This window comes from Gopherus evgoodei, unplaced genomic scaffold, assembly GCF_007399415.2.
Source record: "Gopherus evgoodei ecotype Sinaloan lineage unplaced genomic scaffold, rGopEvg1_v1.p scaffold_40_arrow_ctg1, whole genome shotgun sequence".
NCBI lineage: Eukaryota > Metazoa > Chordata > Testudines > Testudinidae > Gopherus > Gopherus evgoodei.
In genome coordinates this window covers 2,195,504-2,209,686 of record NW_022060061.1, presented here as the reverse complement: position 1 = coordinate 2,209,686, position 14,183 = coordinate 2,195,504, and the positions used below count along the sequence as shown (strand labels likewise).

Below are 14,183 nucleotides of genomic sequence, written 5' to 3'. Positions count from 1 at the left end.
AGGGAAACTGAATCTGTGCAGCCCTTTGAGGTGTGGGCGGAGCTTCCCCATCCAGGAGGTGTGGCTAATGGTGGCTCATTGTCCCCCTCTAGTGGCTAGTGTGAAGGAGCATTCGTATAGCTGAGAATTAGGCCCTACGAGTTTGTGGCTTTTAGATCCACAAGCCAAGAACAGCCAGGGGTCTTGCTAAGCAAGTGAGACAGAGCAGCTCCTCCCTCTGTCTCCCAGATCCCAGAGAACGAGCCCCTGCTGGATCTGCCCCAAGCTGGGTTGGGATCAGCACCTGTGACAGATGTTTGCGTCAGTTTGGGCCTCCAACCCATTCTGCTCCGCCCTCGCTGGGATCCAGCAATGTTTGCTCAGCCTGCTGGACAGCTGGAATTCGCTCCCCAAGGAGCAGGGAGCTCCGGGCTGGCTCTGCTTTGCCCCCACTCCCCACTCCTGTGCCCATCCCTGAAGGTGAAGAGGGGAGTGGAAAGCCAGACCCACCTGCCTGTGGGGCACGTGCTCACGGCCCTCGCTGGGGGATCTGGACCAGCGCCTGTCTCTGGAGCGGGGCCGGCTGTGCTCATGTCGCTCCTTGTCGGAGGAGGGGTGGTGATGGCGGTGATGGTGGTGATGGTGGTGATGCTTCCGGTCCTTGGGTCGTCCTCGCTCCTGGTCTCTTTCTTTGGGAGGCAGGTCGCCCAATGGCGTGGTCATGCTCAGGTCCGTGCCCAGCCCTGCCGTGGCGGGAGAGGGGGAGGCAGAGATTATTACGCTCCTGGAAACCATTTGCCATCAATCCAATTAGCATCTGTGGCCAGGAAACACAACAGTCCCGTGGCACGTGGTGTGCAATTGCACTACAGTCCGGTGGCCTGTTACTACCTGGACATTCACACCATGCTCAGTGCTATGATATCTCAGTACCTAGGGCTCACTCACAGGGCTGTAAATCAGAAGTGACTCCAGGGAGGTCAATGGGCTGACCCTGGTGTATAACTGGTGTAAGAGAGAGGAGAATCAGCCCATACAAACAAAATCTGATTTCAGTCGCATTTACTCTGGATTTACACCAGGATAACAGAGATCAGACCCAGTACAGGATACTCCAATTTTATAGCAGTGCAGCAGAAATCAGAGCCAATGGAGCGTACTCTGGATTCACACCAGTGTAACAGAGATCAGATCCAATGGAGTGAACTCTGGATTTACACCAGAGTAACAGAGATCAGGCCCAATGGATCTTACTCTGGATTCACACCAGGGTAACAGAGATCAGAACCAATGGGGCGTACTCCGGATCCCAGATTCTGACCTCAGGAAAGCGACTGCACAAAAGGTCTGGCACTTTCCCACTGAAAGGGGCGGGAGGGTGGAGGCGTAGTAGGACAGGCAGTTAATAGGAGGGGGCAGCACGCAGCAGTGTTTTAGGTGTGGACAAGGCCTTGGGACCTGGATGACTATTCAGAAAGTAGAGGAAGCACTTGTGTGCGCTGAACCAGTCAGGAATGGCCGGGGCCTGGGTGTCTTAGGAGATTTCTGCTGCTCCCTAGTGCTGGTCTGGCCAGAACCAAGAAGCCGTATAGTCATCCCAGCCCTTCTCTATCCAAGGGTCTCCATGTGCTTCAATGAACCAGCCAGTGAGCTCCCGGCCAGCCTCTCCTAACCCCTCCAGGGGGTGCCAGCTCCAGGCTGGTTGGGTCAGGGAGGCTGCAAATAGGGTACAGGGCAGGACTGACTGGCTTGGGGTGTGTGTGTGTGGGGAAACGGAGCTCAGGGCCGGCTTTAGACCTATTCCACCAATTCCCCCGAATCGAGCCCCGCGCCTAAGAGGGCCCCGCGCCCAGAGAGAATCCCTTCCCTGGCTAGAGGCGCCTTTTTAACTTTTACTCACCTGGTGGCGCTTTGGGTCTTCAGCGGCATTTCAGCGGCCGGTCCTTCACTCTCTCCGGGTCTTCAACGGTACTTCAGCAGCGGGTCCTTCGCTTACTCTGGGTCTTCGGCGACACTTCAGCAGCGGGTCCTTCAGTGCCGCTGAAGAACTGGAGCAAGTGAAGGACCCACCGCCAAAGTGCCGCCAAAGACTCAGAGCACCGCCAGGTGATACAAGCCTCATGTGTTTTTTTTTTAAGTCATCCCTGCCAGGGCCCCGTCAACACTGTTTGAATTGGGCCCCGCACTTCCTAAAGCCGGCCCTGACGGAGCTTCTCCCTTCTCAGCAGCACCAGATGATTTACGCTGCTGAGGATCTGGCTCCTGATCTCACTCACACCCAGTTTGCACTGCGTAACTCCATGGACTTTGCTTCCGCAGCCCATGGCCGCTCGAGGGCACCAGCTCACATGCTTGGGCTAGTCTGACTCCCTCCCTGGCAAGAGCAGAGCGGGTCTAACACAGCCTACAGGCGGTGCATCCCCCCCAACAGCCATGCCACCTGTGTCCACGTCCGCATAGCGGCTGAGTGAGCGCTCCGAGGCCCGGTGGCTCCACTCCCTCCGCCGCTGGTGGTGCCGCTGGTTCTCCTCGGGGACCACCCTCTCCAAGGAGTAGTCGTCCAGCCGGATGCCTCTGGAGCGCGAGTGGCCCAGCATGGAGGCAGAGCGCTTCATGGGGCTGGCATCCGTGATCGTCTGCAAAGGAAATGACAGACCGAGACCCATAGATTTATATGACGCTGCTGGGGGACGGGGAAGCCTGCGGGAAGGGGGAGGGGTACAGGGATGGAGTTACAAACAAATGCCGACTAATCCTATTGAAACTACATCAATCTGTCCCTCCACCCACATGTCTCCGTCACTCTCTATCCCTGGAGCTAAGGAATCACGGAGACCTCCATAGAGTCATGCACGGAACTGTCTACAGATCTATCTTTCCACCCAAGGGTCTATGGAGCCATCTGTCCACCCATGGACCTATGACATTGCACAGCTGGTTCTCCCTCATCCTAAGGGAAGCTGAGTACCCTCCATTTCCGCTGAGCTCAGCGCCTTGAAGGACTGGGCCCTAAGCCAGGCCCCCAGACCTAGCAGAGGAAGGTCTAACATGATCCAATGGCTGGAAGTTGAAGCTAGGAAAATTCAGACTGGCATTTTTCATGGCGAGAATAATTACCCACAGGAAGAATTCACCAAGGGTCATGGTGGCTTCTCCATCCCTGAGAATTTTGAAATCAGGACTGGATGTGTTTCTAAAAGTGCTGTTCTAGGAATTCTCCGGCTTGGGTTATCCAGGGGGGTCAGACTGGATGGTCACAATGGTCCCTTCAGGCCTTGGCATCTACGACTCTATGAACCCACCTTCGAAAGGTCTCATAGGTGAGATGGTTGGGCTGGTGGAAGCATGGGGGCCTCACTCCCATGGGGCCCTGGAGATTGAGGGGCTGCTTTGTCGGGCTCAGGAATGTCCCCTCCCTGGGTCCATGGCCTGTGATGGCCACACCCACCCCTCCGTGTCACGTACGTGGCCCCTCTCCCAAGTGGATCATTGGGTTGTCCCTCGCTGCAAGATGGACCCACCCACAAGCCCTGTGTTTCTTGCACTAGTGGTGGACCTCAGAGAGGGATGTATGACCCCGGGGTCCCAATTCTTGGGGCTCTTCGTCCCTGGGGCTTGGGGACCTCAGCTGGGGAGCTAGCAGCTCTCAGTTCTAGGATCCTGTCACACTGGTGCCTTGGGCCCGTTATCTCTGTGAACCCTCTCCCCCATGAGGTTATTTGGGGGGTTGGGGGAGCGAATGCAGCTCGGCTCCCTGGAGTCTACGCCGCCCCACGCAGCACAGCATGGCAGGGAGTGATCTGACCAGCACTGCAGGGCTGGCTGAGATAACAGTTTGGCTTTCTCTTACAATGAAGATCTCAAATTATCACCCGTGCATTAAATCCTATGGACACGCCCCCAGCCTGCCCTGTTGGTAAGGACTGTTCTCCCCATTGTATGCAGGGGAAAACTGAGGCACAGGGAAAGGCGATGACTCACCCAAATCCAACAGGAAGTCTGTGGCAGAGCTGGGAATGGAACCCAGGAGTCCTGTGGTCTAACCACTACACCACACTCACGTCAGACAGAGAACCCAGGATACCTGGCTCCCGATTAAGCTCTACCCATTAGATACTCTGTTCTTCCCACTCTAGGTGCCACTCTCCATAGCCAGGCAAACTGAAGGATTGTGTCTCTTGCTACTTGGGTTCCTTCCCACGGGCCGATCCCATCCTGTCTACGGCTGGGAAGGAGGTTGTAAATGCCACGGGCTGGCCCCCACGGAACCCACTCAAAGGCTCTCGCTGTCTGCAATGGCTCAGGCCGGTGAGATGTGGCCACCTGGAGAGCCTGGGAAGCACAGCCCACAAAAATGCCACATTCCCCCAAGCGGGAGCTGTCCTGTTCCCCTCCCCTGGTGAGGCCACCACGGCAGTCCCACTGAGGGGCCTAAGCAGGGGCAGCAGCAGTGTGTGCTGCCAGCATAGCATTCAAAAGGGTGGAGAGGACTTGTAGGGGGCTTCCAAGGGACTCAGTGGTTTCCAGTATGTCCGGGGGGCTCCACCATCCAGCAGGGATGTTAAACTGACCTCGACCACAATCCTCCTGGGAGTATCAGCAGGGCCTCTCCCCACAGGCTTTGCTCCTCCAGGGCACCCAGCAGCAGGATCTACAGGTGAACTGCCTCCAGAGACACACCATTGCCAGTGGCATCTCCAGGCAAAGTGCTTCCAGGAACACCCAGGAGACCCCATCACCAGTGGCATCTACAGGCGAAGTGCTTCCAGGTACACCCAGCAGACCCCATCACCAGTGGCATCTACAGGCGAAGTGCTTCCAGGTACACCCAGGAGACACCATCACCAGTGACATCTACAGGCAAAGTGCCTCTGGAGACACCCAGGAGACACCATCACCAGTGACATCTACAGGCGAAGTGCCTCTGGAGACACCCAGAAGGCCTTATCATCTATGCCCAAAGACCCTCCAGCAACACTAGATGGAGCTGGTCAGACGAGGGGCCCTGTAGCTCAGAGGGGCCCTGTAGCTCAGAGATACGACGGGGAAAAACCATGTCCTTAGAGCAGGGAGCTAAGAATCAGGCCCATTGTACAGCAATCCCAGGGCGGACCTGTTCAAACCTGGGAGGGGGCATCAGTGCTACAGTGTGGGAAGGAGAATCCCAGCACTGACCGCTCTTCTGCCCAGTCCCCGCTGCCTCTATCCCTTTTCCCCCACACAACCAGGATGGCGATTTCCATTCAAAAGAGCTACGGGCCCACAAACAGAACCGCCCCGTAGAGGAGCTCTAGCTGCCTCTCCCTGCTGTGGTGCAGAAGCATCCACAACAGACTGGGAGACGCCTTCCAAGCACTAATTAAACCTCACAAACACCCCCTAGGAGAGAGATCACAGTTACTGGAGGGTAAACTGAGGCACAGCGAATGAGCAGAATCCAGGAGTCATGAGTTCTAGTCTCCCTGATCTAACCAAGAAACCCCACTTCTTCTCCCAGTGCTAGAACAGAACCCAGGTGTCCTGGCACCCAGCCCTTGCCCTCACCACTAGACTGTACTCTCCTTACAGCACCAGGCACAGACCCGTGTCCTGGCTCCAGCCCCCTCTTTTAAACACTAGCTGCCTGTCTCCCTGTCGCCTGCACTTTGTGTTTCATTGACCTCGGGGTAGCAAACATCCCACGCTGGAGCATGTCACACCTGCCCTGCACTCACTGCTCCAGTGGGAGAACTCCCCACCCCATGCCCCACGGGGGGCCTTTCAGCCCATGGGTGGGAGGGCACAGAGATGGTGGAAGCCAGTTTTGCCTCCTCCTCCCCTAGGCTGCACTTCCCTGGAGTCACAAGAGATTGCAAGAGTTTGGGCCAGGGCCCATCTTTCTGTTCTGTGTCTGGACAGCCCAGGCACAGAGCAGGCTACCGTAATACACCTAATAAAAAACACACAGGCCCAGCACAATGAGGTCTTGGTTCATGACTAGGGCTTGTGGGCGCTACTGTAATACACCTAATAAATAAAGTACAGAGCCTAGCGCAGTGAGGGTACAGTCCCTGCCTGGGGCTCACAGGCCCTACCGCAATCCACAGAATAACACAGACTCTCAGCCCCTTTGCCCTGGGGTATGTGCCACCCCGAGGGGAACTGTGTAGACTAGGGAAACGGTGTTAGCAAACCCCTTTAAACTAACATCTGTTAGTCTATAAGGTGCCCCAGGACTCTTTGCTGCTTTTACAGATCCAGACTAACATGGCTACCCCTCTGATACTTTAAACGGACGTGGCTGGAAACAGCAGTGCAGACTGACCTGCCATATGCGCCAGCTGATCATGGTCAGCCTGGGGGCACTAAGACCGTGGCCAAGTATGTAGGGGTGTAGCTAGACCAGGATCCCATACTCAGGGCCGGTGCTTCCATTTAGGTGACCTAGGCGGTCACCTAGCGCCCCAGGATTTGGAAGGGCAGCAGACTGCTCCGGTGGACCTCCTGCAGGCGTGCCTGCGGAGGGTCCGCTGGTCCCATGGCTCTGGGGGAGCAGCTGCAGGCACGCCTGCAGCAGGTCCACCGGAGCCACGGGATCAGCGGACCGTCTGCAGGGACGTCTGCGGCAGGTCCACCGGAGCCGCGGGACCAGCGGACCGTCTGCAGGGACGCCTGCGGCTGGTCCACCGGAGCCACGGGATCAGCGGACCATCTGCAGGGACGTCTGCGGCAGGTCCACCGGAGCCACGGGATCAGCGGACCGTCTGCAGGGACGCCTGCAGCAGGTCCACCGGAGCCGCGGGACCAGTGGACTGTCCGCAGGGACGCCTGCGGCTGGTCCACCGGAGCTGCGGGACCAGCGGACCGTCTGCAGGGACGCCTGCAGCAGGTCCACCGGAGCCGCGGGACCAGTGGACTGTCCACAAGGACACCTGCGGCTGGTCCACCGGAGCCGCGGGACCAGTGGACTGTCTGCAGGGACGCCTGCAGCAGGTCCACCGGAGCCGCGGGACCAGTGGACTGTCTGCAGGGACGCCTGCAGCAGGTCCACCGGAGCCGCGGGACCAGTGGACTGTCTGCAGGGACGCCTGCAGCAGGTCCACTGGAGCCGCGGGACCAGTGGACTGTCTGCAGGGACGCCTGCAGCAGGTCCACCGGAGCCGCGGGACCAGTGGACTGTCCGCAGGGACGCCTGCGGCTGGTCCACTGGAGCTGCGGGACCGGCGAGCCGGCCCTGCGCCTAGGGCGCCAAAAACCCTGGCGCCGCTCCTGCCCATACCAGCGAAGCGCTCCTTATACAAGCAAAGCTGCGCTTTTCCCACGGTGGCTTATCCCAGCCCCAGCGAGCAAAACAAGCCAGCCCAGGGAAAGCAGGTTTGCCAAGTGCACCTGCGCTAGGGGATTCTGTCAGCACAGCTGTGTCGGTCTGGGAACCCCCATCTTCACCCTCCCGGCCGACAGAGCAACGCTGGCAGAAATCTGTCCGGTAGCCTCCACCTTCGTCTACACCAGCTGTCCTGATTTAGCTCTACCGGATTGGTTAAAGGTGTAAAACTCGTGTGGTGCATAGCTGACTACCAGCGCTGCTTATTAGTACAGCTATTCCCTGTTCAGGATGAGGAATTAGCAATACTGGGTCACGGCACCTTTATACTGGTTGAAGGCACCTTTATGCCAGTATAACTGGGCCCACACTGGGAGCTGTATCAGAATATTGGTAAAACGTCCCTCCCAAGTGGAGACGGGCACCACAGGACAAATCTTGCGTGGAGAGCTGGCTAGGGGCATGTCTACCCTGCAATCATGGCGCATGCCCAGCTCATATGGCCAGACCTGAGCGATCAGAAATCACTCGCCTGGGTACTGCAAGGGTCGCTTCAGGGGTCGCTAGCTGACCGAGTTATTACCCAGAGCTCCCGCTGGGGTTGTCCAGCCTGCACCGAGACCTGGGCAATCGCAACTTCACGGCTCCAGGATCCGAGTTCGCTAGCTCAAACTGGGCTATGTCTGCAGGCACAGCCTGTGGCTGCAGTGGAGACGTCCCCTTAGTGACACCTCAGCCAGCTAAAGTGGTTCCAGGAGGGTTCTCTTCTGTCCACACCAGTCTCTGGCAGCTGGCTAGAGGTTGCAGCGGTTTAATACAGTGTTTGACGTCACATCTCTTAGCCTTGTCTTCATGGGGGGAGATTTCCTGGCATAGCTAGAGCAGAATAAAGCTGCCACTTCTGCCACGACATATCCTGGAAAACCACAACAGCCCCCTCCTGCAGTGCAGCTATTCCAGTCTGAAATCGAATTGATTTTCCCACAGAGTGCCCCGCTGGGATTGCCAGTCAGTTTCTCTAGCGAGACCAGCCTTATGCAAACTGGTGGATGGATGAGGCCTAAAAACCACATTAGTTCTGGTGTGTCAGGGCTTGTCTACACTGGAAAGTTCATTTGGATTAAGGCAGGGGTGAGTGATAGCGTGAGAGCGATTGTGGAGTAACTCTGGGTGCAGCTGACACCGTCTATTCTCTAGCCCAGCACGTCCTTTCCTCCAGAGCCGGGAGTAGACCCAGGCTCTGGCTGCCTGCTACTCTCGCCATTCGACTGTGCTTCCTCCCCTGAGCACACGGGGCCAAGGGCAGTTTGGAAGGATCCCCAAGGGAGGGCATGGAGTCACCTGGCCCTGGGAGAAGGCTGGGGGAAGAGAGGAGGTGACAGCCAGGCCCGGTGCAAGGATGTTTCGCGCCCTAGATGAAACTTCCTTGCGCCCTCCTGTCCCTGAGCCCCCGCGCAGCAGCTCCCCCCTGCCCTGAGAAGCCCCCCACCCCGCGCCCCAGCTCACCCTTGCTCTGCCTCCTCCCCGAGCACGCCGGCCTCCGAGGCTTGCACGCCTAAGCTGACTGGCACCGCAAGCCTGGGAGGCAGGAGAAGTGAAGCAGCCCCGGAGGCGGAGCAGGGGTGAGCTGGGGCGGGTAGTTCCCCTGTGTGCCGCCCCCCCCCCCTTACTTGCTGCAGGCGGCCCTCCCCGCACTCCCCTGCCCCAGCTCCCTCCGCCTAAATGCCGGCGGTGACCGGGGCAGCCAAAGATCCAGCCACCGCGGTCGTTGCTGAAGAAAATGCCGCCCCCCAAATCCTAGTGCCCTAGGCGACCGCCTCGGTCACCTGAATGGTTGCACCGGCTCTGGGGGCAGCTGAGGAAGAAGCCCCAGGATGGAGGAAGGGGAGAGGCCACAGGACAGCAGCAGAGAGCAGGGGGCACAGATCAGACAATGGGAGCTGATGGGGACCAGCATCCAGCAGGATCAGGTCTCGCAAACCACTCCACGGCCTGTGATGGGAGGAGCTGGTCCCCAGCAGGGGAGAGATGGCAGGGAGCCCTCAGAGGGGGATGGAGCCAAAGCCAGGGACAGAGGCAGCTAGAGAGAAGGCGAAATTAACACAGAGCAGTTCCAGAAAGGCTGCCCCTTCCTGGCTGGGGCTGCCTTCGCAGCTTCCGTGACAGAGAGAGGAACGCAGCCCACTGCCGGGCCGCTCACCTGGGGTGTGCAATGACACGGAGGTGGCAGACGGACAGAGATCAGAGCGAGAGCCGTGGAGGAGGGGAACGGGACGGATGGAGAGACAGACAGGCTAGCCAGATGTGTATGCGGACAGGTCAAGGCAGGGAGGGAGACCGGCTGGAGGCGAGTGAGGGATCATGGGCGTGGAGGGAGTGGCACTGGAGAGCCCTCGCCACGGTACATACACTGAGATTATTTCCTCGGGGTCGCACCTTCCTCCTCTGCCAGAGCCAGACAAGACGGCGCACACAGAAAAGGAAAGAGAGAGAGAAGAAAATAAATATAAAGGCAAAGAAGGGGGCATGGGAGGGGGGCGGGAGGACACCAGGAAGGGCGGGGGGTGGGGAGGGGAGAAGAGATTTGGTTATCGGTCAGTTACAGATGGAGGCTTCTGCCATCCTGCAGCCACGCGTGCTCCCAGCACCTAAGCCAAGCAGGGGGCGGGCAGAGGCCTCAGAGGACGGAGGGGGAGCGGGACGCATGGCGTGAGCAGCGGAGGATGAGAACAGCGCGGGCAGGAGCAGCCCCCCACCCGAACCCCTCCCCCGTGCATGCTGCAAAAGAGCAGGCTCCAGCCACCCTGCGTCCCAGCCATGCTGCTGTTAAAAGCTGCAGTGTCACTGCCTGGGTCTTTCTAGTCCCCCTGCCCCTACGGGCCCTGATCCAACACCTGCTGCTCTCCAGGGAGGTGCTTGGGGATGGGCCCTCCCTCCGTAGCCCCGGGGGTGGTGTGCTGTGCCCCGGCCTAGCCCCCTCACAGTTGGGGAGTGCCAAAGGAGCTCAGCGGCGAGGACGCAGCAGGCTGAACTGGCTGAGTCTGCAGACAGGCAGGATTTGATGACCCCCCTCAACTGGCACATGGGGCAATAAATAAAAGTTGGGGGGAGGGCAGAGCACGGCAGAAGAGCCTCAAATTCATAGCGCTCCAGCCCTGATCTGCTGCGCAGGGGAAGTGGGAGGGTCTGCAGCAGCCATCCAGCTTTGCTGTTGGCTTTGGGAGAATCCCTTATTCCCCCACCTCCGAATGGTGCTTACTGGGATTCAGCACCTGGGCCAAAGGGAAGTGGAGCAGCTGCCCTGCCCCTATTCCTCTCCCCATTGACTCTGAAGGATGAGGACTATGTGTCCCGTCACCATTGCTAACTGTCCTTCAAACCGTTCAGGGCAGAGGCGCGACAGTAGAAGTGGCCCCTTCTCATTCGCCACCTTGGATGCCTGCAGGGGTCGCACGCTCTAGCCGCCAGAGCTCCCCTGGGGTACGGAAGGATTTCAGTGATGGGGTGATGGAGACAGAGAGGGGAAGAGACTCACCTCAGGTCACACACTGAGTCAGTGACAGAGACAGGACCACCCCCCACCCCCAGGAATCCTGGCTCCCAGATCTAACCACTAGGCCCCACTCCCCTCCCAGAGCTGGATACTGAATCCAGGAATCTGGACTCCCAGCCCCCTCTGCTCTAACCATTAGGCCACAGGACATGTAGAGAACACTAATCCGTTCAGGGTCTGTTGGCTGGGCCCCTGGGTTGCCATGGGGGCAGGACGGAGCCGGACCAGCACTGAGGGAATCAGGTCTCCTGCTCCTGTTTCAGGAGCAGCCTCCCTGACCCCCCGCATCTCCCTGGCTGTGTGGGACGGTGCGTGGCCTGGCCCACCTACTGCACTGTGCTCCCCACTCTCCTAGCCCAGCCTAGGGTGTAGGGCCCAAGGGAAAGCTTGAGGGGTGGAGATGGACCCAAGCTCCTTCCCCTCCTTCCTTCGGCCCTAAGGAACAGTGCAGTCTTTAACAGGTGTCTCGCCCTCCTCCCGCCCTGGCCCAGAGGCTGCCCACGAAGCTCGCTACAAAGCTCATGCAAAAAAGAAATGAAAATCAGAGCAAATCTCCAGCCGCGTGCTGGGCCCTAGCGAGGGTCTGACCGAGCCTGCCTCACAATGGCCATTAGGTGTCCCTCTAGCTCCACAGCAACCAAGCCCAGCTGGTATCTGGCAGTGGGACCTGCCCCCGAGTCCCTTAAAGGTAAGGCCATTTTGGGGGGACTAGCTCCCGGTAGCTCAGATTTGCCAGCAGCTGGGTAGAAATCCCTGCCAGTCAAGGGATCCGATGTGGATTTGCACCCTCTGGGCCACGCTCTACCTTGGTTTACAGGGGCATAAACCGAGGGAGAATTTGGCAGGTGAGACACAAACCTCTCAGGCTAAAGACATATTGGAGGTGATGGGAGTTTTTAATCTTGAAGTTGCGATATGTCACTGGTGTCCCTCGCACACACACGCCGCACTCCCACCCACACGGGAATACTTAGCGCTACGGAGATCACCCAGGTAAATGCTCCTCTGCTCCTCGGTATGCTAAGAGTGGCATCTGCTTTGGGCATGCTTACCAGCACCCCGTCCCCCAAGCCACTCTCAGGGTTGTGGCATTGCAAAGGTGCCCAGGATGGGCGGGGGCACCACACCCTGGGAGCCTGCCGGGGGGGGGGGGAAGGGCGGTTCTGTTGCTCTGAAGCATGCTTCATGCCAACTTGGGAAGCTCATGTTATAAGCTCGATGGAACCAGCAGTGGCAAATGGTCTTTGCTCAGATGGTGGCTGCGCTGCGCTCAGATGCATTGCAACAGTATGAGTTCGCCTTCAGCAGAGGGAGAGGGTCACTGTAGTCAATGACGTGCACGTAACACACGGGCATGGACAGGCCAGAGATGGCTCTCAGCCCTGTGTGGAATCGAGAGGCAAATCCCACCCAACAGCTTCAAAGCAACACGTTACAACTCACAAAGCTCCCACCCACTGGGCTGGTAAGCCAGACTGCCCCCTGTTTTGAACATGGGGAAACTGAGGCACAGACAGGGGAGGTGACTTGCCCCAGGTCACACGGTGCGGCAGCAGCAGAGCTGGGATGAGAACCCAGGAGTCCTGACTCCCGGTCTTCTGCTCTGTCCACCAGAGATGATCTCTCCCATCGCCAAGGAAAGAGGCCAGGAGTGCACGGCTCAAAAAATCTCATGCTTAGTGTATTAGATTACACTGCCCCTTAACATTTCATGGAGCCGCCGATGCTCTAAAGCCCAGGTCTAGGCTCTGCTCTCTTGACCACAGAATCCTCCTCCCGTTTTGCTGCTGCTCTCAAGGAAGAATTTTGCATCGTTACAAGATTCCTCTTTTTTTTTTTCCTTGAGCCTTTCATCCTTTCATCTTCCCTGGGAGAAATAGCTCCATTCCCCCTTTAATTTCCCTCAGCTGCCCGTCGGTCACAATGAGCTCCCCTCTGGTGCAGGCTGCTGAACAGGGCTCTCCTTGGGGCCTGCCCGTGTTGCTCCTTTGGTCACCAGAGGGGGGCACTAGAAAAGTGACATCATAATATTATTAGCAAGCTTTGGTTACTGATACAAAGTGAGACAATGACTCTTGCGACTCATCGATATTCTGGAGGGGAAACTGCAGTGTCAGGGTTACTGAGCTGTTGTCCCAGCAACAGTCTGCGACGTCATGGTAACGGAGACTGCAGTGTCACGGTAACATGGACCACTGTTATGGAAAGCATAATAATACGGTTCTGGAGATGCTGTTGTCATGGTTACACTGGTTGAAGTGGGCTTGCACCTTCCATGCATTTGCTCTCGGGAGATGCAGCACAGAATCTAGCTTATCCCAAAGGAAGGGTCAATTTCACCTGTTGGTAAAATGCAGCCACCTCTGGAGTGGAGCACAGCAGCTGCTTAGTGCAGAGCAAAGCTACACAGCAGTTTAGGGAAAGACATGAAGAAAGAATTCTGCATCCAGCTGGAATCACAGGAGGAACTTAGGGAAGCAGCTGAAATTGAAATCTGGCTGGGACAAATTCCCAACCCCAAGGCATAGTGCAATGGGATTTTTAACAGCCTCATCTCAATGGACTGCGACTTTAAACAGCATCTCCTGCAGCACAGCACCTTCCAGCATTCCTCCCCTCCATCCCCCATCATCCCCTGCTGAATCAACACCTGCTGTGGCTTTCCCGAGGTCTCCCAAGTGGTGACCCGGCTGACCCCTGCTTAGCAATCGAATTGCCAGCAGCTCTCAGCACAGGGTGGCGTTGCCGCTGGAGGCAGCGAAAGCCAATATCCAAAGTCACTTTTACTGAGTAGGAGCCGGGAGATGATTTTTCCCGTCTAAGGCTTTGGTGAGTCTGATACTGGAATAGTGGGTCCAGGTCTGGAGTGTCCACACTATAAAAATGATGCTGAAAAACTAGAAAAGGTGCAGAGGAGAGTCATAAAGAGGATTCGAGGTCTGCAGGATTTCCTGGCGGGGAGAGACGTAAGGAGCTGATCAACAAGAAGATTGAGAGATCAGCAGTGATTTGATTACGGGGCCCGGGAAGAGGATCCGGGGCACTGAAGGAGTCTCTTTACTCTAGCAGAGAAAGGCAGAAGAGCCACCACTGGCTGGAAGATAAAGCCAGACAGTCCCACATTTGGATGTGCTGAGCTCCTTCAGACTCAAGGGGAAGGAGCAATTAAGCCCCTTTGTGGAGTAGAGAGAGATACAGACAATGGCGAGACTGCCCAAGACAAAAGGCAGATCAGAGCTAACCTGTGTGGACTGGCCTGTCTTCTCTGCATGGTTAATTCAGGTGTGAGCATCCCCACTGCAAAGCTTGACCTGAATTTCTCTGTCCTCATGGGTTCTACCCTCACCC

At 57.6% G+C, this 14,183-nt stretch overlaps 1 protein-coding gene across 12 annotated transcripts in view; it reads right to left on the bottom strand.

Annotated features, from left to right (window-relative positions):
* The window catches only part of CACNA1A (calcium voltage-gated channel subunit alpha1 A), a 180,588-nt gene that overhangs the window by 6,834 nt on the left and 159,571 nt on the right, over nt 1-14,183 (bottom strand). For 10 of the 12 annotated variants that reach the window (XM_030546108.1, XM_030546107.1, XM_030546117.1 and 7 more), the window contains 3 exons: nt 9,692-9,727; nt 2,420-2,615; nt 490-722 (listed from right to left, as the gene is read on the bottom strand). In XM_030546108.1, the coding sequence (XP_030401968.1) occupies nt 490-722; nt 2,420-2,615; nt 9,692-9,727 (465 nt within the window). The remainder of the gene's footprint in view (nt 1-489; nt 723-2,419; nt 2,616-9,691; nt 9,728-14,183) is intronic. The other 2 variants (XM_030546115.1, XM_030546116.1) reach the window with 1 other exon arrangement.